The sequence below is a fragment of the Anguilla anguilla genome, chromosome 3, assembly GCF_013347855.1.
Source record: "Anguilla anguilla isolate fAngAng1 chromosome 3, fAngAng1.pri, whole genome shotgun sequence".
Taxonomy (NCBI): Eukaryota; Metazoa; Chordata; class Actinopteri; order Anguilliformes; family Anguillidae; genus Anguilla; species Anguilla anguilla.
The window spans coordinates 35924959-35952818 of NC_049203.1; the positions used below are offsets into that span (position 1 = coordinate 35924959).

At 39.4% G+C, this 27860-nt stretch overlaps 1 protein-coding gene across 4 annotated transcripts; it reads left to right on the forward strand.

Annotated features, from left to right (window-relative positions):
- Nucleotides 1–204: 204 nt before the first annotated feature.
- sestd1 (SEC14 and spectrin domains 1) lies at nt 205–27772 on the forward strand. 4 transcript variants are annotated; one of them, XM_035410870.1, is made up of 19 exons: nt 205–625; nt 2518–2590; nt 3382–3467; nt 6941–7049; nt 7996–8086; nt 10932–11045; nt 13560–13673; nt 13837–13931; nt 14211–14278; nt 14964–15175; nt 19886–20008; nt 20958–21152; nt 21254–21368; nt 22144–22303; nt 22624–22705; nt 23471–23593; nt 24190–24381; nt 26217–26338; nt 26756–27772. In XM_035410870.1, the coding sequence occupies exons 3-19, from the start codon at nt 3413–3415 to the stop codon at nt 26952–26954; spliced, it is 2169 nt and encodes a 722-aa protein (XP_035266761.1). In that variant the 5' UTR covers nt 205–625; nt 2518–2590; nt 3382–3412; the 3' UTR covers nt 26955–27772. The 4 variants fall into 4 exon arrangements, with proteins under 4 accessions (XP_035266761.1, XP_035266764.1, XP_035266762.1 ...); XM_035410873.1 differs by having other exon boundaries at nt 206–625; nt 14223–14278; XM_035410871.1 differs by lacking the exon at nt 205–625 and adding an exon at nt 943–1114.
- The last annotated feature ends 88 nt before the right edge of the window (nt 27773–27860 follow it).

Here is a 27860-nt window from a genome sequence, read left to right on the forward strand (position 1 = left end):
GGTTTAAAAGTTAATCTAACAGGCGAATCCACAGCTCCATTGCGATTGGGAGGAGATAGGCTATTCGAGTTTGGCAAAATTTGTAGCCTATTTTTCAAACCACGATATAGCTAAATGGACTAAGAGATCAGTGTAAAATGGGAAACTGTCTGGATCGGAAGTAGGCTACTCAGCTGTATTCCCATTCAGAAATAGGTTATCCTCTGGACCTTCCACGCCGAACATTTTGTGCAGTCGCTTAGTGAGTATGCTTAGAAGAAAACCCGACACCGGGTTAACATTTCCGCCAACCGTAGTAAAGTTAGCGACCGTTTTTTGCTTGTATTGTTCTTTTGGGAGTGGCTTAAACCTGATGGGTCCAACCCCTTGCAATAAACCATCTCAGATTGAAATCCATCGGGTTCGATAACTACAGTAAAGATTTTATCAACATATTCCGTCTGGGAAAAAATAAATTATTCCTTTCTCCTGAAACTAACGAGTGGATGCAAAATTTATCACCAACAATATAGACCAGCTAACGTTACAAGGCATTAGTTACAGGGGGAAATTTGATCTGTTAGCTACTCTGCTACTAGCCAACACATCGTAACAGAAAACTTGGCAGCTCACACTTTCGTCTGAGGTATGTATGAAACGGACCTCGGCTAGTTTCTTCGTGCCATGGCTTTTGTATACCAAGTAAAATTGAGTAGGCTGGAAATGCAATGTAGGTCATTGTGTCTGCATTCTGCTGCAATAGGGAAACCGCTGCTCCAGTCCATGTCTATGAACAGCTAGAGAGAGAAAAAACCTCGTACTGGTGCCAGTGTGGGTCTTGTGAAATGCTACTTCTAACTACACACTGGCCAAGTCCAGATAAATAGTCCGTGTATAATTTTTAACTGTATGTGATTTGTTTGATTTCTCTTAACATGTAGTATAAATGAGGATAATGAGTAGGCCTGGGAGGAGGGTCCTAAGCTGTGATTCAGGCTTTTGTTTCCTGGCAGCTGCTCCCGTTTGTGATTCCGAATCCTGTTTGACACAACCGCTTTTCATGGAATCGACATAGCTAGCTATTATTAATGTTAAATTAACGCATTGTCTTGGCGCATCCATTATCTTTTCCAAGGTATTGTTTTCGTTATGATTTTATTCGTGGTACTATTGCTAACTAGACGGCTGATTCATATTTGTTTAATGTACCTTAGCTGACTAGCAAGCCAAGTATTAGCCTAGGCTCACTGGGAAATTTGTATAGGCTGCCTTGCTTTAGTCAACGTGGAATGAAGCAAGCTAATTTGTAGCCAGAAGTTTGTTAGACTGTAGTTACATGTATTCTGATTTGAAGAAGGCTGCAATGCATAAAAAATGTACAGGTTACCTGTGGTAAATGTCTGTCTTCCATTGCCTTATGCAATCTGCCTTATTAAACGGTACGTGCATATGGCTGAACTTGCAATTTAGTATACATTTAGCAGTTCTGCAGTAACGATGTTACTTGCTATAGTTTGTGCTCAGTTGGTGGTTGTTCCACAAGACAGTAACAGCGTTAAATGGGAAGTTGCAAAATACTTTAAGGTGTTAAAAGTACTGAGAACCAACCAATAAACAATATAAAATAAGTATGCTACTCCATTTGTTTGTTTGAATCTGTATTCAAATATGTAAAATATTGAGTTTGACTAGCATTTGATGCCAATAGCTATTAATATGTAGGTCAGGGGTATATAATCTCTTAAGTGAGCTGCATTCATCATGATATGTCACAAGTTTATGGGGAATTGTAACATGAACTCAGCCATAGTCTCAGCATTACAATTCTATGAGTGCATTTTCATTGGAAACTCATCAACTTAACGTCCGCTGTGATTTTGCTAATGTAAGGCAATGTGTATTGAATCCAGCAATGCTGCTAATTTGCCATGGGTTCCTATTTTACTCTTGCTTATTTTTGGCCAGTGACCATTATTAATCAGCCCAAAATGTTGGTTCTTTGCATCTCTGCTGAACATACACTTTGGAGATGGTGTGGTGCACTGTGCCAAAAAGGTTGTCAGGCTACAAAGAACCATACTCCAGATGTATGATCCAAAGTTTTCATCAATATGTCAACCGGACTCCCCCGTACGGTGGCTGGGCAAAATACATTTTATTTATGTATTATATTTTATTTTACAAGGTTAAAATCCTGTACCTTGGTGACTGGTGATGTGCCAGGATGCTGGGCAGTTGTTGTGGATGATTATTGGGTGCTTGCAGAATTGTCCCTCTAAGCAGTTTAGCAGGATCTTAGTTTAGCCTCTATATTAAATCACCACGTTGCACATTTCAGCATGATTGCTGTATGGTCCAAGGACATATTTGTCGCAGCTGCTGTTACGAACCACGAGTTAGAACCTTTCTCTTGCCTCTTCTCTTCAACCCATGTCTGTGTGAATTGTAAATTATTATGTAAATTATGTTTCATAAGCACGTGGATGTATTGAAAAGAAGTTTATTTGCAGTGATCGTGATAATTCTCTGTCACATAAGCACTCTCCAGAAGATGGATCAGGAAGGAAACCCCTGAGAGAAAAGGAATTTCATAATTCAGGCCAGTTGTGAGGTAAGTTTTTCAGTTATTTCCTTCAGAGAGCTTCAAGGGAATGACCTCTTATTGAACCTTGTTTTGATCCCCATGGCAGTAATAAGGCGTTGATATTCTAACTGGTAAATTTGGAGTATACGTACTATTCTGTGTAACTGGCATTAACAGAACATTCAGAATTTTCTACATAAATCTGTAATCACATGCATTGTTTTTGTGGCAAGTGGTAAATAAATAAGTGTGTCTATTTAGTCAATGCTGCAACTTTGCCAACATAGCATTTCTAACATTTCATTGTTTTTAATCATTCATATGTTCATTTTACGACAGTCCAATGTTTTAATCTGTGTAATCTTCTGAAATGCTGGCCGACTTACTTTGAGTTTGTAGTACAGTTCAGTCCTAGGTCAAGTATGCATTTGAAATTGACCTGTATTGCAGTAAAATTTGGAAACATTCCTGCATATTTCTTAGAATTTTTAGTAGCACAAGTTCCTGGCCAGAATATACAACTAAAATTGTTCTGAATATTAAAAACAGATATTTCTTTAAATCTAAATTTCCAGTGATCTGCACGAATGTCACTGGTATTTAGGCCTAATGGGTTACAAAGTAGGCCTATTTCAAATAATTCTTTGAGGGCCGGTGCAGTTGCTGGAATATTTAAATCAAATTGGGGCTAGAAGTTTAGCAACTCAAAAATATAATGAATATGTGGGTCATGGAGACTAGTTGGTATTGCTGGTTCTGAAGGAAATTGGGTCCTTGCAAGGACATGTTTCAAACATCTATTTTGTGCCTTTTTTCAGGATTCATATTTTATGATTGAAACTTGAAGACATGGAGGCTACAGCTGTGCTTCCAGTTCTGAAGAAAAGGCTGGCTTTCCTGTCAGGTAGCATACTCTGAAATGGATTGTATTTTTCAAGATGTGTCTAGAGAATAGCTTTGAATTTTTGGTGGCACAAGATCAACTTTTTTGGGTGGGATAGAAATGTTTTATTATGTTTATATTTTAATAAGATCATAGATTTGTGTCTTGTGGGATCTCATTGTCTTATTTTGTGGGGTAATTCAGCAACAGTATAAGCATGCACAGGCAAATAAGCTAGGCTAGTTTTTAATTCAATATTGGATCAAGTGTTCTCTGATGCCTGTACCCACCTCAGAGTGTACCTCTGATTGCGGGCCAAATCAAAGTAAGTTGGAAAGGAACCTTTTTGTGATTACAATAATTGTAGTATTCTACAGGGGGGATGACTGATTTGATTTAAATAATAGGCTAAATGAGTACTATCCAGCTGTAGAGATAGCCTTGCTCAAAAAAAAAAAAAAAAACCCTCAAAACTTAGTCAGATCTTTCATCTCTTTCCAGGTTTGATGATGCATGCTTCTGTTGGCTAGTCAAAATCCTGAGGGCTGTTGTCAGGAAGTGTTGTCTCTTGACTCCCTTCCTTTTTTCAATAATACTGTATAACCTATATACTATGTGTTCCTGTGTCCTACTTCAGGGTTAGTCCTTTTGACTTCCGCCTGGTATGGTTCATTTTCACACACCAAGAATATGTTTGACTCGTTCTGCGTGTCTTGCTTTAGCATTAAGAGTTGGATGTTTACTGATGGTTCACGTGCGATGGAAATGGCTAGCTTGTAATTGGTACCTAGGGAATGTTCCTGCTAAGAAAATCCATCTTCCTTAAATTTTGAATCTGCGTATTTAATATCAGGTTTGACTGGATAATACACAAAGCACACTGACGCTTGGAAGATATTGTTTACTTTGTTATGGAACAGTAAAATATAAGCATCTCTTTCTTTGAATTAGATTTGAAGGTTTATGATAAGTGATCTCTTCAGAATCACATGATCTGTTCATCTTAGAAACCTACTAAATCCCTGTGTAATACCAACGAGTACAACCTTTCAATCTTCAGTTAAGAAGCAGATGACGTCACCCTTGTGTATTTGAATGAGCACATTCAGTTGGATGGGACTCCTGCTGGTTATGTGATTATATGCTGTGCACTGTCATGTAACAAACTAACCATCTGTCCAGTTGTTGGGCATTTTCGTCTCATTATCAAGAATGGCTGCCTAATAATTTGTGAATAAAAACAAATTCTGCGTATTAATAATAGGATGGTCAGGTCAGATCTGTGACCAAAATGGTTAAATTACCCATTGCAATTAGGCCTCTGCAAAAGCAGTGGCCTGTGGGCTTTAAAAATGCCATTGTAAGTTTCGGGGAATGACGACTGAAGACCACACAGAGTTATGCAGCTATTTATGAAGCACATAATAACATACGTGTTCCCCTTCAAATGACAAAGCTCCTGACTTCAGTATTTACGTGCAAACGTGGCCAGTGTCCTTTCTGCTGTTCTCTTCAAGCCGAGAACTTGGATGAATGTTCATTTCTTTGAGAGCGTCCTGGGAGTGGTGAATGATGGTGTCCCGTGCTGTGAATAGAACAGTGCTTCTCATTATTTCCCTGGTCCAGCTGTGAAGGTTAGATCACTGCATTAGCAAAGTGTCTCTGGAGATGCTGGTGGCTCGTGGGTCCTCACAGCCAAGGACGCATGTGAGAGAGTGGAGGACGAGGAAAGAAAAACGAGCCTGTTTAATTCCCATCAGTGTTCCTTGACAGATTTATAGCTTTATCTGTGTTTGTTGTTGGCTTAAATTGTGTTGGGTGTACTGCATGGCATTGTGACACAGCACATTGCAAAAAATAGTATATAAAAATAAATAATAGTATGGGAGAAAAATGTACTGGCTGTGTGCAATTTAGGTGTAAAATTTCAGGACATCTGCTTTATTTCGACAAATGTTTTGCAGCTTGGTTTTGAGAGAATATTGGCATATAGCTATGGCTTGAACAGTTGTAAGGATTTTGCTTTTGTTCTCTTTGAAAAGTCTGCATTTTAGCAGCAGGCATTCTTCAATGAGCACACTGGGGTCAGAACGTCCCAGGCTGACCTTGTTTCCACGTAGGGCCTTTGTAGAGGTGAAAATGTACCCTAGGGCCTTCCAGAGTGTTGGGTCACCCTTGACAAAGGCACTCCTGCCATCATCATGGAGGCCACGGCCTTTTAAATAAAAAATATATTATAGCTTCTCACAGGTGTGCCTCTGCAGGGGCGTCCTCAGTATGAGGTATGCCACTGGTGACAAAGGAGGGTCATATGGATTTAGAGAATTAAATTGTCAATCAAATTTCTGTGTTAAGTTCAATGTAAAAAATACAACTGCTGAAAATGTACACTGATTCAAAATACACATTTCTGGGGGGGAAGTGAGTCAGAACTGCAACTGCTATGTTTTTTGTTTTTGAAAAAATGGAAGCAAAAACAATTTGAAAATTGTCATTAAGATGTGGATGATTTGAGGTCCAGTTTGTATGTTCAACTCTGCAGACCAAACTCATTTGGTGTGTTGAAAATATAAATGGCCAGACAGATTCTGAAGAATACATACTTTCATAGCAGTAGACTAAGGATATGTTTTGGAGTTCTTGTCTTGATCAGCATAACACACACATTTGAAAATGAAAATGAACTGCCCACATGTAGTGAATCAGTCTGATTGTGTCATTTTCAGAAAATTAACATAAACATAATTAGAATTTTGTCAGTCTGGGGACAGGTCCTGTAAGCAGTCGACTTGCTGATAACTGTTTTTATGAAATGACTGCTGTTTATCTGTCATACTGATGAAGGCAACAATTCCAAAAAGCATCCATAGACTTCTGTATTTCTTTTGTAACCTTGTGATTGCAAGCCACTTATACTTTTTATTATTTTGAAATAAATTACTATATTTCTTGACAGTTTTTAGGGTTAAAATGTGTTAAATTCACTGAGTGTCAGATTTGTAGCATTTCTGTGCCAAGATTTGCTACTTCCAATCTGAATAGCCCATTTTATCTAAACCATGGTCGTGTAGTTTCTCAGGGAAACTGCGCTAGTATGGAAATGTTGGATAATTGCTGTGGAATTCACTATTATTTCCAACCATGGATGAGAGTGGGTGAAATGTAGAACAGCTGCTTTTTTGATTAAGTTGCAAACGCACAGTGTCAGGGCAGCCTGCACAGAGAGATTAATTCAAATGAGCAACTGATCAAACATTTGTTACTTGTGTTGCAGACTGCTTTGAGATGCTAATGCCGCTGTGTATGGCTCCTGGAAATTGATAGTGAAAAGGCACAATAATACCATGTAGCAAACCTCTAAATGCTGAGTTTACAAGATTTCATTTGTCTTTTTAAGATCATATTCTTGAGTGGGTGTGTGTGTCTTCAACGATCCGGCCAATGAATTTCCTAATAGTTCTTCTGTTCTGTGTCCGTGTGCTGCTGGTGCTCAGGAGGGAAGGACAGACGCAGCGGCTTGATCCTGACCATTCCGCTGTGCACGGAGCAGACCAGCATGGAGGAGCTCAGCTCCACGCTAGACTATCTGCTCGGCATCCCCAGGTGATGCATGACAAAATCCACCCGTGTCACAACCTGATGTGCACATTCACACAAACCACGTACACACTGAATTAACAACCTACCTTGAACACGCACACAAACCACACTCGCGCAATTCACAGGATCAGCTGTGCAGCATTTTTAAGTGCTATGTCCAAACATTTCAACTGCGGAAAAAAAAACTAACAGCATTATGTCCTTAACATTGACTGATTGATTCTTATTTAATGAAATTGTTTGTTTCAGACTTCTTTATACTGTGGTACCCTTGTGTGGATTGGCAAGCTTTTATTAGGTGTTTCAGCAGTATTGATTTCCTGTGAAAGTATTTTTGGCTCTGCTTCTCTGAAAGTCACTTTGATTACTGTGGTGTATTGCTCTCAGTGGAATTGCTACATTCTGTTTGTACTTGAATGAGGTTTTCTTCCAGGGTTGGCGGTTCGTTCCATTTTCAATTCAATAAATTCACAAATTGGAATGCCATTGGAATACCCACAATTCCATATTGGCTTTTGCATTCAGCAAATTGGGCTCATTAGTTTTTTTTTTTTTTTTTTTTAAACGAGCCCCCTTTGACTTCACATTCCAAGAGTTATACCATTTCAAAGTCTCAGCTCGATAGCAATGATTCCCTCTGATGTTTGGAGCAGATATTTCAGGAATGCAGTTGTCACTGTTTTATCTGCTGTTTGTATGTCCCATGCTGTGTTTTACATCTGAAGCAGTCATGAAATCAAAACAGCTGTTAGCTGTGTCTCGCATTAAGCCAACATAACCTTGTTTTGAAATCAAAAGTATAATTTACCTAGTTGTAAGGTACATTTATTTTAATTTCATAATTAAAAATAGTCTTATCCAGTAATAGGAATGATGGTTCTCTGAAGTGATTGGAAATTTGTTCTTTTGTTTTTTTTTTTCTTTTCTTTTCTTTGTCTTCTCTCTGCAGTGAGAAGTGCAAAGCACGAGGCTTCACAGTCATTGTAGATGGGAGGAAGTCACAATGGAATTTAGTGAAGACAGTGGTACTTATGTTGCAGGTCAGTATGCATTTATGTATGAATGTATGTATGTATGTATGTATGTATAACATAAGTATGTGGAGTCTTTCTGGCTGATGTGCAGTTAACAACCAAGCTGCTGTTTGACTAGTCTCCTGGTGGCTACTGTGGTGGTCCATGTCCGTATCCATGTCCGAATAAGGTGATGATGTACCATATCCCTGTGTAGTAAACTCTTAATGGCATACATTTAAACAATGCGGGAGATGCGTATGCAGACAAAAACCCCAGACGTGCACTGTAAATAAATAGCCTCCCCTGCAAAGGATGCGTTTGTTGCATTATTAATGACAACAGAGTGTAGTCATGCATGTTTTATGCATGTTTATTTACACAACTGGCATACTGGCAAAAATAATATCATACACAGATTGCATGATACCGCAGACATTGTAAGGCTTCCCTTTGTCTTACACTGGAGTATAGTGTAGTGTTGCCTTTGAAATTCCTTCAGTTCTTGTCTTGATTTGTCCTTTGAGTCCTCACAGCTATTTCTCAATTTCCCCTGCTATTTATGAAGGTACAATTCACCGTAAGCAATAACTGCTATCATGTATATATCTGAAACCCCTGAAATATTGCAGGTACGTTGAGCCTGTTTTACGTAGTCTTGGTTTTCTGCAATATGTTTTTTATTTTTTTTATTTTTTTTTACAGCTGAAGTGCATTCCATCATATTTCTCAAGTACATCAGTGATTTTTGTCAGAATAAAATGTTCTTTACATAAGGTCCAGAATTTAGGGAAGGAATCCAAGATGCAATTAAGGCACCGTATTGAAGGTGACAGCCCCGTGGGCACAACATCATTCTGTTATGTTCTTCAGTTTACACTCCACCAGTCGTGTTGTTTTAAATCTTTCATGTGTCTCTGCAGTTGTCCCATGAGAAGTGCCATAAGAGGCAGCTTTGGCCTCCAGGCATGGGTCAGGGCAGCACTCCCCCTCTCTGTAGCCGCTCCTGGTTTGACCTGCTTCTGCCAGGAGAGGTCGAATGTATTATCCAAGTACCCTTTTCTCAGCTTTACACAGTCATTGAAAAATGATAGTGATTTTTTTTTTTTTTTCAAATTAAACTCTGCAGTAGTCATTTTAATGTGTCAGCGATGCAGTTGTTTACCAGTACCAAGATATTATTTGTTCACTGGACATTTTTGGCCTTTTACTTATTATTAAAACAAAAAATAAATACGGAATGAGAAATACACTGTCATAGTGAAATAGGTTTTTTGTTTTTGAAAATTATTAAATATTGACAAAATAGTTTTGTAGAATCTAGATCCATTTGTCTGCTCGTGGCAGCCTTTGTGATTTCTTCTAAACAAAAGCTATTCAGAATAAAGAACTGCTAATATTTTGTATATAATTATTTTGGAACCCACAGCCACAAATATAGAAGAATGTGAAATGTGCCAGTGTTGTCATAATATAACCATTTTTTATTTCAAAAGCAAAATGAATTTATGGGGTGAAACAAAATAGTTAAAGACAGTCATGTACTGTAGCTTTATGTATTATGGTCCAGGCCACCAGTTTGTCTCCCATTGTTTTCTCGCATTATACTTCATTCCTCCGCCAGCTAGAGGTCATGATAGCCCCTTTGTCAAACAGTTATCCCATGGGGACCACCTCAATAATTTAAGCTGATAATGTAATTGCCACTGATTAATCACAGATGATGATTGACAGCGATGTTTACAAGCGACAATTCAGTTAAATTCAGTTCGAAATACTACGAAAATGGACATGCTGCGGTATTTGAATGTAATACAAGGGCGTGATTAGAATGGGGTTTTGTTAGAAGCGGTGGGAAATATCTGCACTAAAAATGAGAGAAGCTGTATAATGTTTAACTTCCACAAAAAAAAATTAATTCCTGGTAACTAATTAACTAATCATGATCTTCTATAAAGACTAGAGTCGGGTGTCTTAGTGCCTGTCTAAAGCAAAGACCTACTGCCAAACCGGCCTTTTTTGGATAAGACTGGACACCTCTGCTTTATATGGAGGCATTTTTCTTCTTACGGCAATGATACTCAGTCCTGCTCCTGGATAGCCACAGAGTCCTTACATTACATTTATCTGGCAGACGCTTTTCTCCAAGAGTCTGCAGGTTTTTGTTTTTTTGTTAAGATCAGCGACTGATTCAGACCCAAGAAGCCTGTTTAACCAAGTTAACTGTGTAATCAACTGATCAATTGCTGGTGCTACTCGAGTTCTGAGTAACAATGAAAGCCACCAGACCCTGTAGCTCTCCATGACCAGGATTGAGGACCACTGGCTCAAAAACATGCTTTACGTAACATTTCAACTTCCATCCATGTTCACTTTCCTTCCTGGCTTTCGCCATATGAAATCATGATTGTTTTTATAAATGTATGTTAGAAACTCAGTTGTACAATTAGTCACAGGACTGTGCTGTTGGAGTGCCTATGGGGACCCCTGGAGGATAATCATTGAGATACAATTTTAAATCCTTGCAGGTCACATGACAAACTGGTGGCTCTATTTATGGTACACAGGACTGGTATATATTATAAATTATTTATAGTATATTTCCACAATGCCAGAAATGATTTGGTCTGGAGCCATTTTTTTATTTTATCTGCCACACATTGTGTAATTGTCCTTGGTGATCTGAGCTCTATTCAGTTGTGTGATTGAATAGGGGATATATTTTAAAAAAGGGATTTAATAAAAAAAGGGTTGAAAGTGGGAAAATACATTTTTAGAACATACATTTCAGTTTAACTTTTGAAAATCTTATAATATAAAATATCCTGTCCCTGTTTATGTAGATATTTGTCAAATGTGCTTATTTTTCTAGAATGTAATACCAGCTGAGGTGTCCTTGGTATGTGTGGTAAAGCCTGATGAATTCTGGGACAAGAAGGTGACCCACTTCTGTTTCTGGAAGGAGAAGGACAGGCTTGGCTTTGAGGTGAGGACTCATCTCGTCAATCTTTCACATTTCATTACATTCATCTGTGTGACTGGTAACAAACAAGGCTGGGAAAAATAAACTTGCATGTATAAATCATAATACAAAATAAAACTTTATTATTTTATGAAACAAGTACCCATTTGTACCCATTTGAGAGCCAGCAGGGGGCGATAAAGCAGTGTTGAAACACAATGGTTTCCCATAGGAGGATGTTTGTTCATGAGGAATTACTGGCAGTAGGCAAATGTGGCAGCACAACAGAGGCAGTAAAGAGAGGGAGCACTGTAATAGGCCAGTTGGATCGGAAATAAATACTTTACCTCTTCCCCCATGGACAATTAACTGTAATTGAACTGAAGGTACGTTGATATTATCACTTTGTGCTGTTCTGGTAGGTTCTTTTTCTGTATAGATATGTGCTTCAGTATGGTAAGGAAAGGTATAATTGTGGTTTTAAGGCGCTCGTTTAATTGTGGAAGCTTAATAGTTAGCATTTGCCTACAGAGAAATGTGAAACAGTGCTGATGAGTGGACTTAAATCTGTATGACCTGTTTTTGTTCTCTTTTCGAACCATTTTGAATGCTTAGGCCTACTCATCCCACGTCCTCCAGTTCAGGGGACAGTAGACTAGTGCACATACCCTCTGAAGTGCATGCTGCCAGCCACTACTTGCGAGTTATGCAGTGAGGATTTAATTCCCAACCATGTGGCATGTCACTGCACCAAGGACTAGTGCTTTAGCTTGACACTTGTAATGAAGTTAGGCATGCTCTCAGTCTTTAGTGTCGACATAGCTATTTAGGGGTTGTGTATGTATTGTGTTACAGAACACAAGACAATGGTTTATGGTGTAGGACTGTCTAATTAAATTCTAAAATGATTCCTAAAAATCTTCCCAAACAAATGGTGGTATTTTTCATAAAGAAAACATTAGCAGTTATATCACTGACAGATGACATCCACAATTTTAATCATAAAGGCACAGGTTACATCAGAATTGAAAAGCAAATTCAGTTAAGCTGTGGGTAAAAAGACATTCTTAAAACCAGTTATGGTAATCAGTGGCTGTGTTCAATAACAGCTCTTGTTGTGACTGTCAAAGAATACAGTGCAGCTTCTAAAGCTGTTACAATTCTGGATACTGACAGTGACCAGAAGGCTTATAATGAAAAGACATGCTGCATTGTTCCATCCAAGATTCAGCAGGCTTTGAGCCTGCCACGTGTCATGAATTTCCAACGTCTCACATTTCACAGACCATCCTAATAGGCATTTTGCAAAAGGCCATATTAATTATGGTTTAACAGCCATTTCCTCTCAGAGGACTCACAATTTTTCACTTGTCTCTAAATCTTAGGAGTAACGTTCAGTTTCATGTCTAGGTGTACACATTTGAGAATTTAAAAAAATTTTTTTTATGATAAGCAGTTTTGGGGTCAATCCCACAAATTTGCTTTCAATTATTTCTTTTATCCCTTTAAATTATGTTAGTCCAGTTCTGTATTCCTCCCACACAGTCTTTTGATTCATTGTTCTCCTTGGATCAAATCATATTGCATTAATTCAGTTAACACCATATAGTTTTACCTGTTATATATACGTGATCTTTCAGTATTTCATTTCAAACTGAATGAGAACTTCATTTTTCCATTTTTGCCTAGATAATTGCATTCGAGTCACTTTATTTTTTCCTAAATTATGAATTATCTAAATGATGAAAATGATATAATCTGTTAGTATTGGGAATGGTATAAGTGTCTTGCTTCATTTAAGCCATTTTCCAAGTGTCTGTAATCTGGAGTTATAAAGCTTTAAATAGAACACCCGCTAAATGGGAGAGGATTGGCCAGATTTAGTATCTGTGCAATGGGGTTAAAGCAGTAGACAGAAATGTGCAGTAGGAGTCTATGTGGTTAGGGTTAGGGTTTGTGCATCTACCTACATGCAATGACAGTTTTAGATTTTCTTCACCTGAGATTTACCAGATTTCTTTCAGAAATGGTGAAACACCCACCCTCCACCTCCCACACCTTTTGTTTCCCCTTAAACATCTGTAAGAACAACAGGGCATTGCAGTGTCATGCTATGATAATGGAGATCAGAGCATTTTAAAAGGAAGTTGATTTTTTTTTTTTTGGAAAACAATTCTGAATGCATTTTTTCTGAAATATGGAGTCAGTGGAGGGAGATCCTTTCTGATCCTAAAAAGTCAATATTGATGAAATACACACATTCTGTTCATATGTGATGACCCTTCAGTAGAGCAAATAGCCTGCTCTGATTGGTCGGTCTTTAATGTAAATTGGACCGGAAACTGCATAGCTTAAATGACAGTATCTGTCAATAGCAGTATCAGAGTTGTTGGGTAAAAACATTAAACCTATTCCTCCAACATCCCAAAGGACCTTCCAGACTGGTATAATTGATCTTTTTTATGTCTATAGGCTACTCTGATGCTGAGTTAATTGATGAAACTATTGAAAAGATTTAATAATTTCTGTTTATTACAGGTTATTCTTGTATCTGCCAATAAGCTTACACGCTACATTGAGCCATGCCAACTGACAGAGGAGTTTGGGGGAAGCCTCCTTTATGATCACATTGACTGGCTGAACAAAAGACTGGTAAGATGTCAGTTGATGAATCATGCCTTGTCAGTTGGGCCTTTTTCAGGTTAAAGCTGTCTTTTCTCAAAATTATTGGCATGTGACTAAATCTTTAGAAAACATGATTTTCTTTTGAATCCTTATTTTCCATTAAATGGATGCATTGTATTGGTCTTTTCAGGTTTTTGAGAAGTTCACTAAGGAATCTACATCCCTCCTGGATGAGCTTGCTATCATTAATGAGAATGACAAAGCAAGCCAGCCAGACAAAGACAGGTACCTTTTATTTAAGTGTAAAGAATAGTACAGTCTAATAGTCAAAGACAACGTGTTTGTATTTCATTTTATTGTTTCCAAAAGATGTAAGTACTGCTGGACTAAAAATATGTGACTCTGAGATTCACTTAGTAAATTATAACCAGCACCTTCAATTGAGTACTTGAGCAGAATTTTGACCTGCATTTACACTTTTTATATCACCATTTTGCATGTTCTTATTTGCCCAGCTGCATGTGTTGGCTCTGAAATGTCAGGTATATTTATTATAAGTGTCAGTTTTTCTTCCAGGCCCTCAGATTGTTCCTTCCTCCCGTCATTTGACCCTGAAACTGTCTTACAGACCGGTAAGCATCGACTGGACATTGTGTAGTATTGCAGAAAGGCAGCAGAAACTGGTTGGTGGCTGGACTTTTAGCCACCACGGTTTCTTCTGTATGGTGTCATCTTGGCTCTTATATTGCTCACACAGGTCATCGTGAATCTGGGCTCCTTTCAGGTTTACTTGTGAGCGTTTTCCCCGTCTGTCACCAAAGCGTTTTTATAACACTCAAAATATTTGCTCAGTGCCTGTGAAACCCAGGCAGAGCCAGTGCAATAAAAGGACCATTGTCTGTGTAATGGCTTGTGAATGACTGGTACAGTAATTCCTACTGGAAAAAAAACATCAAACGCCTTGCATAATGTGAATTAGCTTTGCTAAACTTCGCTTGTATTTTTGTATGAAATTAAGTCAGATAAAGGAGATGTTTTTAACTCTGTGGAATGCATCACAACTGAGACTTGTGTCTTGAAACTTCAAAATGAATGCAGCTTTTTTAAAGCGGTGAAAAAAACTGCACAGTGTTGCACGCTATGTGTTATTACACTAAATGACATTAACTGATGGGTGTGTTCCATATTGGAATTTTTTTTATAACATAGAGTTACAGACTTCTGTAGATGGATATGATTCACATTCTCTCCTCTCTCTCTTCTGCTCTCTGTATTTCTCCTCTCCCTCCTGCCCCTTCCTTGTCCTACTTCTCTCAGGTCACGAGCTGCTGTCTGAGCTGCAGCAGCGACGCTTTAACGGCTCGGAGGGCGGGACGGCCTGGTCTCCCATGGACGATGAGCTGCTGGCTCAGCCACAGGTGATGAAGCTGCTGGACTCCCTGAGGGAGCAGTACACCAAGTACCAGGAAGTGTGCAGGCAGCGCAGCAAGCGCTCGCAGCTGGACGAGATCCACGCCAAAGTCATGCAGGTACTCAATGTCCAGCTGCGCTCGAACATGAAAGACCGATAGAGCCAAACAGAAAGAGGAACCACCACCTCTCAGTCACATCTTTACGTCTTTGCTTGTCAGCTTTGCTGGACTGCATCGTTATTACTACACACACTATTATTTCACACGCACCCTACTGTAGCAAATGGATGTCACTTGAAGTGACGTTGACATGTTATCGGCCATCCTCCTGTTAGATTTAAGAACAGGTACTCTTGTGCAATTTCTGTGTTGGCTAACTAAATGCTGCTTCTAGATTTGTCCTTAAGGACACTCATTTCCCTATAATGTTGGTCCCAATGTTGTTTCTTAACCGCAAGATGTTGCTCTCGCATTTAACCATTTATTATAAAATATTTCAAATTTTGTTTAGTTTTTTCTTGCCGCTGTGGCTTAACCTCTTAAGGAACAAGCCAAATTTTGCCAATCCTTGCCCATTTAGGGGGTACCCTATTTAAAGCTTTATAACTCCAGACGTGAACACCACAGAGACTTGAAAAATGGCTTAAATGAAGCAAGACATTTGTACAATTTACAATACTAACACAGATTAGTTTATATTCATAATTTTGGAAGAAATAAAGTGCCACAAATGCAATTGTTTTGACAAAAAATCCAAAATAAATTTGCACTTTTTAAGTTTGCAATGAAATACTGCGAGATTGAATATATGCAGGAGGTTAAACTATACATGTGCTAGGTCAAAAACGTCTTGACCACAAGTTCATAAAATCTAAGGGTGGATATGTAGAACTACTATAGATGTATGAAGCAAAAACTAAGCAGTGTACCCAGCATCTCCAAATCTATCCAAAATGTCTAAATTATGCATTGCTGTAAATCATAACATATCCATGTATTTCACTACAAATCAACTGTTTTGACTCAAGAAAATCACTGTTGCATAATTTTCAAATGGGAATTACAAGCTTTCAGTCAGTACAGTGGTCTAAAATAGCTAGGTGTCCAGAAACATATCCAAAATCTCTCCAAAATTGAATAAAATGCTTTTTGTCCATTATAAAGCATATAAACGAGCCCCTTATGAGGGTTTAAGATGAAACATTGCTATCAGATTAAAAAAATAATGCAAAAAACATTGTCACACAATGCGGTACAGTACCTAAATGTGTAATAATTAACTCGTGTGTATTTCTATACTCTGTACTCTCGTATGTTTTCTTGTATGGGGATGAGACAACATGAAAACAATTTTCACCCGTCCACCACGTTTTGGCAATGTTCCAGCTATGACGTCATCACTGTTGCATGCTTCACAAAAACTATTACACTTCCGTCTAACGCTTACATTACAGTGTAAAATATTTACATTATATAACACCACTAACCTATTTAAAGATACTCAATTTCAAAAATAACGTATATAACCGAAATATTTTGAACGGTAATACTTACATAGCAATGATGAAATCTCCTCTATGTTCAGTAGATAGAGACAGAGACGGTATCAATGATATTGTTCTATTCGCTTCTGTTTTGCTCCAGAAAACGATGTCAGCTAGGTCTATCAGCAAACATATGGTTTAGCTATGTTCAGAAGTCCTCAATAATAATAGTATTTTCCAAGAAATTACGAAATATCCTTGAACACGTTTCGATAGGTGCATCGTATTTGTCTGCTAACAGAGTGATTGCGTAAGTGAATGCTATGCTAAGAATATTTCTGTTACGCTGACCTATAAACGCTATTCCAAAAGCAGAATTAGACATGTTATACATCGTTAGAAAGCTTATACTCTCGCCTACCGAATAAATGAATTGTAAATCAAGTCAGACTGCACTAAAAAGGACGACGACGCCGTAAACAACAGGTGTGGTGTTACGCACAGCTATTTTGGAAGATACCCAGGCGTCACAGATGCGCCTATATTTCCCAAACGGATTGTCCAAGACAATATATGACCACGCAGTCTCAAAAGGGACATCTCTACACGTAAAACCAACAGTAAGGTTTTATATTTATTCAATATTTAGTCCCAGATATTGACTGTAGAATGACATGGTATCATTTTTAAAAACTTTTTCTCGTTTATTTCGTTATTGAGTGAGCAGCGTTTTCACTGCTGTATAGGCATATCTTAGTGCTATTGTCGGGTTTATCTTGCTGCTATGACGGAATACGATTTTTTAGTGGTGAAAGAATATTTTTATTAATGCCAGGATAGACAATATTGTCCATTATGTCAAGGGTGGGGGGTGTTTTTTAGATGAGACTGCAGGGAGGGGGTGCGTGTTAAATGAACGACCGGAGCGACAATGGTGGGGCTGCGAAACTCCGTTTTCGGCATAGTTGTCATGTATCGTCTACTAATGAAACTGAAACAACGCGTTTCTGTTTTAATCTCACACGTTGGTTGCAGTAGCACCGAATGTTTGACTTTAGTAATCTAGGCACGCGGGCGTGCCCACCACTAGGGGCAATGCGCTAAGAGGTTAATAGATCTGTGATCTGTGGGCAGGTTATATACCCCATGCATTTTGAAATATGGCAGGTGGTCTTTATTTTTTTTAAATATGGAAAATTCTACAGGTCCTGGAGCACCTGTTAAGATAGATGTGATCATGAACACCAATACGTAGCAAGCTATTTAAATAACAAAACCATGCACCCCCCCCCCCTCCCAATGAGCTTACAAGATTTCCATTTTCATTTAAAAATCAAACTTTTGATTGCAATCCACTTAAGATTATCTGCTTATATAAGTATATCATATAATGAAATATTAAGTGTTTATAGACACGTTTATACAATTTAAAGCATTTTTAATCATGTCCAAACTTTTGACTGGTACTGTAACTACTGTGGATATACTGATTAGAAAATAGTGGGTTAATGTGAGACCAATTTAAATGGTAATGAAAGTTAATTAATTGTGCTTGAAGGTCTCTAGTGGATTCTCAATTTCAAATAATTTACAAATTCATCAATATTTTATTATAGCCAAACTTGTCATTTGTAATTAATGCAACTGACTGCATGTGTGCGAGTGAATTAAATCCAACACACTGCCCATGATTGTTTGTGATTTTTCATTACACTCAAAAATGCAGTTCCCAAAGTAGAATCTTCCCAAAGTAGTAAATTTCTAGTGTGATTGAACCATTTGAAAATATAGTGAATTGTAACAAAAGATAGTTTGACATTGTTTGAAAGTTAATAGTGGCAAAGTTAAGCCGAGTATGATTGGCTGTTCTGCACAAAAGCAGTCCATTAGTAGTATTTGTCATCTTGCTGAAGATAATACAGTTGTCAGCATATTTAAAGGTCATCGAAGTTGACAATGGCTTTAAACTATTTTTCATTTATCTGAACCTGTGCCAGTTCCTACTGTATTGTCTGTATATAGAAGGTCAAGGCTACTGACAGGGTTGTTGCTTTGTATTCATGACGGCATCATCACAGCAAGTCTCTCAGAAATTCAATTGAAACTCAAGGTTAACAAGATTTTTCTTTCCTTAAAACGGTTTGGCATCAGGATATGACCTATCAAAATTCATTTTCCAGTGTGTGCTTCTACATCCCTGTCCAAAATTGCACACAAAAAGACGATAATTCAGAAATTGCAACGCAAAATTGTTAAACGGCATATTTTTGTTACCTGAAAGGTGATCTTTTTTGGTTTTCTTTCTTTTTTCTTTTATTTAAAATTTTTTTTTGTTATCCTGGTGCCTTTGTAAGAATTGAGGAGATGGTTGATTCAAATGTTTGCCTTAACAAACTTGAAACTGCATAATTTAATTTGCAATTTAATCGGTGTCCCGTCATTTGTTTTGTTAAATCAGTCTTTGGTTAATTAATTGTAGTTAGAGACATTCCTGTTCCCTATTTACAGCTCCTCCACTGCCCAAATTAGGACTGTGGCATTGTGCCTATTTCTCTCACTTGCGGTTTCTCAGCATTCAATGTTTCCATTCATCTTTAATGAAGAGAACAGTTAAGAAAGAGGCTTTCCAAGTAGGTGCGACAGATGTGTCTCAGCACCTAGAATGACATGCCTATTTGTAAGTGTTTGGCACGGTTGTGATTGGATCGGAATTAGCTTTCAGGCTGTGATGTGATTTCTTAGACAGGAGGGATAATTGCTAATACGTGATTCCCCCTTTGTTAATTCAGTCACATTCCAAGCTCTGCTACTTCCGTGACAAATACCGTATTGTGTATTTATTTTGTAATTGATATGTGTTCAGTTTGTTAGTATAACTTATGGTGATTCTGATTTTAAAAATGTAACTTTTGGGAGAATGTTATATGTGTATAAGTGTATTTATAATAAAACATTCCCTTATCCAGAGTGACTTACAAGCCTAATTTGATTCACTGAATTCATATTTCAGAAGTACTGTAGCACGCAAGCAGTAATAGTGTGCCAGGCCTATTTGTCTGGTAGGCAGATTTGGTTTTCACAAAATTTGAACAATGGTAAGTAATGCAGAAGACAGGTATCCCAGTGGTGAGGAGGGAAAGTGAGTAAAACAGGTGAGTTTTGGGCAAGTTGTTGCATATCTTTGTTTTTTTCTGTCTTCATTTCAGGATGAGTATTTGAATGTGGCCATTTTCAAAATGTCACACTGATTTCCGGTTAAGGCCCAAATGCTCAGAGGTGATATTGGAACTGCAGGAGAGACTGGGGCCGTGATTTGAAATGGCCGAATGATTTTGTTGTGCAGGTGGTGAACTGGCTGGAGGGCCCAGGTACAGAACAGCTCGGCAGGCAGTCTGGGATTGGAGATTCCATCAGAGCCTCGCAGGCCTTGCAGCAGAAGCACGAGGAGATAGAGAGCCAGCACAGCGTGAGGACCGGCCCCTCCCTCCCTCCATCTTTCCCTCCTCCTGTTTTAATCAGTTTCTCTTGTGTCGGTGATTAATAAAAATGTCTTCACCACATATTTAGCAATTACTTGTTACTCGAGATCTACAGCCCTTTGAGCTACATTTTATGTATGAAAGGTGCTATATAAATAAAGCTTATTATTATTATTAGCTTATTACAGCCTGTTGGATCTCTAAGCCCTCTTAGCCCTTCATGCCAAAGTGTTTTACAGTCCACTATTGAGTGCTACAAAGGATGGCTGACTTTAATTATAATACAAAATGCAGTGTAAACATTAAAATGGTATTCAATTTCCAAATGGAGATGCAGCTTGTACGAAACCACAGATGCATGCAGTCACATAAATGTAGGTAATATAGCCACATTTTTAACATGGGTATTTAGGATATGGAACCAAAACTAAACTGAGCAATACAGTATGTGCAAGGACTCAGCTATGCATACAAAGTGCTGTAATTTCTACATGGTGGAACCAAATTATATAAAATATTTTTAAAAGCTGAGAATGTGCACTTTAACCACATGAGAGTTGTTTGATCACAAAAGAAAATTATGGAGTACAGAGCCGAATCAAGAAAAAAATGTCTTTCTACCAAACATTATGGAGCTCACTGTATATTCCACTAGGAGCTATATGGAACCAATTTTTTGTCCATGGAATATAGTGATGTGTTTATATTAAGCTGTGCATGAATAGCCATTTTTTAAATGTTTTGGGGGGATTCATTGGGAGAGTAATTCATTTTTTTTGAGAGAAACAGAAAAAAACGTTTAAGGACTCATTTGCTGTGCAGTCCTTTAACACATCGTGTGTGTGCGTGCTTTGCGTGCGTGCGTGTGAGCACGCATGATTGTTTGTACATTATGGAAGTGGTTTATGGTGCGTTTTGTGTGTGCCCGTGGCGCAGGAGTGGTTCGCGGTGTACGTGGAGCTGAACCAGCAGATCGCGGCGCTCCTGACCACGGGGGACGAGGAGGACCTGGAGGAGCTGAAGGGTCTGCAGCAGCAGCTGAGCGACGTGTGCTACAGGCAGGCCAGCCAGCTGGAGTTCAGACAGAACGTGCTGCAGTCCGCCCACCTCTTCCATAGCACGGCTCACGAGGTGCGTAGGACGCACTTACCGCTGACCGCAAATCAGCGATGTGATTATGAGCGTGGTGACCGCGCTGAATGCCTGTCAATATCGTTCCCATGTTTCCTCAGTTGTCCCAGCAGTTGGATGGACTACTGGGCATGCTCTGTGCAGAAGCCACCCCAGCTGATGGAGCTGCCATCCAACAGACTCTGAAACATCTGGAGGAAAAACTCAAGAGTGTGGGCAAGTAGAGATGCTTTGTTAACTTCTCAGTCAGATGTGTCACTTCCCATCGGTTGAAATGTAAATGAGCGTTCAAAATACTGAATTAAAAAATGGCTAAGAACAGGGTCCACATCTGGAAGAGTAAAAGAATGAGTGAAGCCTGAGAATTTTTGAAAATGCTTTGGTCACTGTGATGACAAAAAAAGTTATTAAAAGAACTTTTTCTTTTCTGAAAATGTCCAACAGCTTCCTGATGAACCTAAATTTAAACACATGTCTAGATCTGACATATACTAGCGTTATGGGTCATCTGTAGGTGCCATTTATTCATTTGTTCACTGTGGTCAATGGGGGAGCCTTACTACCTCGGATCAAATTCTGGACCATTCCAGTGCCAACGGTGGCCATTAGCTCCATAAGGAAACACGGGCAGGGTTCAGTCGGTTAGGAATCCACGTTCATCGCTTGCTAGGGCTCCCCGCTGGTCAATGAGGCAGTTGACTGCATGCAAACACTGCTTTGACGCCACTCGTTGTGAGCTTCGCTGTAGTCTGTGTTGTGAAAAGAATCAGCTGGCGATGCCACGTGACAGTGGGGCTGGCAGTGTGAATGTGGCTGCGGTTACAAATGATCAGCCATTCCAAATTTTGGTGGGAATAGGAGATGCTCAGCCCCTTGTTGGGCTCCCAGTTTGTTTTAAAAAGATAAAAAAGCGATTCATCTTTATAATGATGAATTTAATACGGGACTTGTTCTGATTTTGAGGTGTGGTTTGGTCTGTTTTGTTTCTCAGAGGTTGGTTTGCAGGGCTTGAGGGAGAAAGGACAGATCCTCCTCAACCAAATCTCCAATCAGACGTCCTGGACGTACGGGAAAGAGGTCACTGGTGAAAACAAAGAAAACGTGGAGCATGTTCAGGGCGTCTTGGACGATATGCAGCTTCGGAAACAGAGGTTTGCTTTTGGTGTTCGCGTTTTGGGATTCAGAACGTGGGGATGTAAACGGCACTTCCAGCGCATAGCAGTTTGAGCCTTTCATGGTTTTACAGACACATTTGCGCAATTAATTGAAATCACCAACAGCAGGAATCTGCTCAGTATGCTAACCTGATTCAAGGTTAGTATATTCAGTGATTCAGTGATTCAGTGATTAGTGATTCAGATTCCCAGTCTGGCACAAACCGCTGTGTGTTGGGAGTGTTTGGAATGTTCCATCCCTGGGGCAGAGTTGGCTGGAAAGAAGCATATTTTTACAGTGATTTTGTTGTGTGAAGGTGTGAGGATATGGTGGATGTGAGGAGACTGAAGATGCTGCAGATGGTTCAGCTTTATAAATGTGAGGAGGACGCTGCCCAGGTCAGTAAGCCAGTCACCCATCAGTTTTCCCAAGGCTGGAAACCATGCCCTTCATAATGTTGTTCTTCTCCACAATTTTGTTTTTGATGAATGACAGCCCTGTGGTGTTTTTATTGATCTTGTTAACAGTAACTGTTTTCATGCAGAGCAAACTTGGAATATTATATATTATTTCGATCAATGACTGCATTTTCTTCCTGCCTTTTATTGTTTTTATTTGCAATATTCAGGAATAGAACTCTGCATATGCATGTGACTTATTCACAGCAATAGGAGCTGTTAAACCATTTTTGAATTGTAAAAGTATATAGCCTACATCATGCATCTCTCTACAACTAATCATTGCTATTGATTTTTATTCACATACACAATTCACAAGTCTGGAGGTATATCAATGCTGCAGAAGCTGCTTTGAAGTTGAATTGAATTGGGTTTTCTTGCTTTAGACCATAAACTGCTGAAGGTCCCTGTACCAGACCTTGTAAAACCAGCAGCTCGTCAGAAACTTCTGTTAAAATGGAAATATCCTGTCATCATACACTGTTGGGACCAATCAAAAATCTAGACTAATACTGAAATAATATAAAAAAACCCCAGCAAGTGAACTATCCAAATAATATTTTATTTGAAGCCAGAAGGTGTTCCTGCCTGGTACCTTGTGTTCCGATGGACATATGGTTTATATGCTGTCTAGTCCACTGTATGTGAGAGTGAACAGTTCCCTCCTCCTGGTTCCATTGTTACTGCAACGCCCTACCTCCACAGGCAGTGGAATGGTTGGGTGAGCTGCTGGATGCCCTCCTGAAGACTCATATCAGACTGGGAGATGATACACAAGAATCCAAAATACTTCTGGAGAAGCACAAAAAGTTTGTGGACGTGGCTCAGGTATGAGATACATTTCAAGCTTTCAAGGTGTATTGCAAGCTCTGATCATGCCTTACAAAGATGATCAGATGCTTTTTTGTGCTTGTTACTATCCACTTTTTACTTTACGAATTGTGTGTGTGTGTGTGTGTGTGTGTGTACGCGCGTGTACAGGTTTGTGTGTGTCTGTGCGTGCGTGCTGGTGTGTGTGTCCGTGCATTCGTGCGTGCATGCCTGCGTGAGTGTAGATGCCTGTGTGTGTGTGTTCAGGTATGTTTGTGTGTCTGTGTGTGTGTGTGTGTGTCCGTGTGTCTTTGTAAGTATCTGGAGCCAGGCTCTTTTTAAACTTGGACTCACACAAACACGCATGCATGGACAGAAATAACATAAACCTTTAGCCGTTTTATTTTAGATATTTAGATGTTAAAAAATACATTATTTAAAGGTAAAATCTCAGATGTTTCTCTTCAAAACCTGTTTTTACCTTTACCGAGTTTGCATCCAGTTTGAGTCGTATGCAGAGTGCATTGAGGTTTGGACTGTGCGGCATTTCCCTGCGTGTATTTGTGTTCTTGCGTCCTGCCGGTCCGTGTGACATTGTGTCGTTTGTGTGACAGAGCACCTATGACTACGGCAGACAGCTGCTGCAGGCCACCGTGGTGCTGTGCCAGTCCCTGCGCTGTGCCACCCGCTCCTCGGGCGACACCCTGCCGCGCCTCAACCGCGTGTGGAAGCAGTTCTCCGTCACCTCCGACGAGCGGCTTCAGCGGCTGGAGATGGCCAGCTCCTTTCACTCCGCCGCGGAGAAGGTGAGCTTGGGGGGCGGGCATGACAGCAGGCCACTCCCACAAGTCTTACAGCTATAGGCTAGTTTCATCTGACATTAAGGACTGGGTCTTAATGTGAGAGGTCTTATTGTGAGAACCTATAAAGGTGAGTCGCTGGTGAATCGTAACTGCAGCATTACAGCCGTGTTCAGTGTAGCTGAAAGGTTAACGTGGTTTACGTGGTTTTCATTTGAGGATAAGAGACTGCACTATTCACTAGATTCTGTAGTCTTTCTCAAATAAAATAGCCTTTTCTGGATGGTATGATTGTGTGAGCATGTTTATCATGAATAATGAAAGGTGATTAGCCTATTTGTGCTTATATTAACATTAGAAATTCTGTCATTTATAACTTTCTAAACATTTAAAAATATTGTTCAAAATGTTTGCTGAAATATTTAACAGAAAACCAAGGTTTAACACAAAACGTCCCTGCCAAAAGAAGTGGGGAATATGGTAAAGTACAATTGAAGGGTCTTCTTGAACATTTTGGTTCAGATCCAGGGTTTCCGCCAGTGTATTGCAAGCCCAGTGGCCCGCCGGGCCTAAGCATCGGGGAATTTATTTATTTTTTTAAATGTATTTTTAAGATGTTTTTGATAAGTGATATCGGAAAAAAATCCAAAAATTTCTTCTTACGGTGAAGAGTGCCTGACCGGCAACCGTAGAAATGTTAACACAGCGGCAAAATTAGGCTATATCTAGAAATACCATCTTTGGGGAAAAAACACTACGGTTGAGGGTCGGGCACTCTTGACAGTAAGAAGAAATTTCAGGATTTTTTCGATATTGCTTGTGTCTAAAGTGCTGCGACGGAAACGACGATAGATTTACTCAGGAGCCACATCTGTCCAAACTGCCTGACTTGTTTACATTTTTCACGGTCGGGAAGATTTGTATGACAACGTGGTCATGTAGCTAGCTAGCCAAACAGTCAGTAACACAGATACTTCCTTTGTGCCATTTAGGGATAATGTCAAGGAGGAAAGGTAGCCTACTGTAAAAGCCAAAAAACCTTAGACAGTTTTTTAAATGTTTAAACATGCCCAGCCTTCCAAGGCTTGTTGTAAGAGTAGCCAATCAGGACTTGAATACGAGTTTTCTGTAGAGTGCAAAAACTTTGATTTAATTTATTTTGTTGTTGTTGAAAACACAGCATTCGAAGACTGTACATTGTTGTCAGATTCTTTGTAAGACTCTGCTATGCTGTAAATAGTTGTTGATTTTTTAAAATGTGTGTTGAATAAATTACTTATTTATAACAACCTTCACATTACATAGTCATATTTCACATCTCCAGTCAGCTTTTAGCACTGACTTAATGTAGGGCCCTATGGAATCAGTGTTACGGCTTCGATTCCGCAATTCTGTCCGTGATGGGCCCCCGTCATAAACACTTGACACTTGACCGCCAGCCCGCGCCAGGCATCCAGGCCCTGTCAAAAGATACTTGCCACTGGGCCTAACAACTTTTCTGGGGGAAACCCTGAGATCTTTTAAAGAAATTTGCTTTGCTTTCTTTTTTTTTTTTTTTCCAGTTTTATGATGTCATGTTCATTCAGTTTTTGAAATTACAAGTGAAATTTAGTGAACTGAATGTTTATTAATCCATATGACTGAGCGATTTGAGAAGCAACTGAGGGATGAGAGAGGAGTACACTGTTTTACTCTCATGGAAACTACATCCATTATCTACCTATTGGCGGTCCCTCAGAAGGTGGTGTTGCCATGAGAGCCTCCAGCAGGGCACACTTTGTCATGGTAACAAGCCAGTCTTTGATCTGTTCTCCTTTTTCCACTTGGGACATTAATCTCAGATCCTGAAAGAGAGCCCAGAACAGGCCGAGGTTGCCATTGGCCCTGAGTCTTACGAGGAGGTGGAGTCACTGGGGAAGACCCTGCTGGATAGGCTGACGGTGCCTGTCCTGTTTCCTGATGGGTAAGCAATGAAGGTTATCACTCAAGCCTTTGGCCCTGGACGAACTGTCAGCACAGAGTGCATTACTGTCAGTCACCAAGTCTTTCTGTCAGCTGAATTCCCTCATGCTCACTCTGACTTTGGAAAGATAATCACCACTTTTTTTGGCTTATTTTGTGTCAACTCTAGTTGAATGAATAGGGAATGAATCAGCTTAGTTGTGCTGTAGCTTTGTAAATGTAGGAGATGGCTCATTTATGGCTTCTTAGGGGGAAAAGTGAGCAGTCTTTGTTTTTATGGTTTAACAGGTTACTGATATTTTGTGTGTGTGAGAGAAGGGAAGGAACAAATTGGTACAGGAGAGAAAAATAAAGACAGCAGCAGCAAGAGATGTTGCCATCTAGCTGAACATTATTTTGGCTCTGTGGTGCACTACAGGAGCGAGCAGTACTTTGGCAGCCCAAGCGATATGGCCTCCTCCGCCGAATACGTCAGAGACAAGATGAAACTGGTGGAGGAGAGGAGGCTGCAGCAGGAAATGGAGGAGCAGCCAGAAGAGGAAGCAGTGCAAAAGGAGGAGGAAGAGGAGGAGGAGGAGGTGGAGGAAGACTTTGAGACTGACCCCCAGCACAGCTAACATTGCCTCTCTCAAACCACTCCAAAGAAAACTAGGAGCTGCAGTCGACACAGCACCCGCACGCACTGCCTGCCGGCCCACAAGTACCTGTAATGCAAAATGTGGCAGGAAAAAAAACCCTTCCCACCATTCCGTGGGTGCTCTGGTATTTCTGCCATTTCAGTCCTGCCCTCGTGTTGCCAAGCCTTATTAACTTACCGTTAGCAGTTAAAGATAGATGGCCTGTCTGCTCCCGTTACGTTGCATGGCTAGAGGGTCAGGAAAACGACTGACTGCACTGAACCTCCAAAGGCCTTAGCCAGTCCTCTTCTCCCTCAGGCAGGTGTCTAAGGCTTATGTGGTGCTACGGAATGTAAAGAGTGTATATAAATTGCTATCTCTTTCCTTGTTTTTACCTGCCACTGTAAAATTCTTAAGGCTAAGGCTAAACTTGTTTATGGACAGTAACACAATGAATTTTATATTTTTATTTTTGTTTTTTTTTTTATTTGTAAAACTTCGCCACAACCTTTGTGTCAATACACATACCAGTCCAAAAGGCATTTTATGCTGACATGAACTGCCTAAACTACTCTTTGTAGGTAAATATTGAACCATATTTATGTTGTTGAAGCTTTTTAAAATAATTCAAAATTATGTGATGCTTGTGTACATCAAGGTACAATTTAAAAGTAAAGCTTTGTTTGGAACCCAAATTAAAATGGCATAAGCTTTAAATTAAAAGGAAATGAAATAAGTACTATTTCTTCTATTTGTAACTGTCATTGTGTGCTTCTTGCTTCCTAGAGAACAATATTAAAATAATGGTTCTCTTTTTATTTCGTCTGTTTCTGTGGTTTTTCAGCCTTGTCAAGATATTTTTACACACAAAGTTAATTTTTTTTTTTAATGTAGGTGTTTGCATAG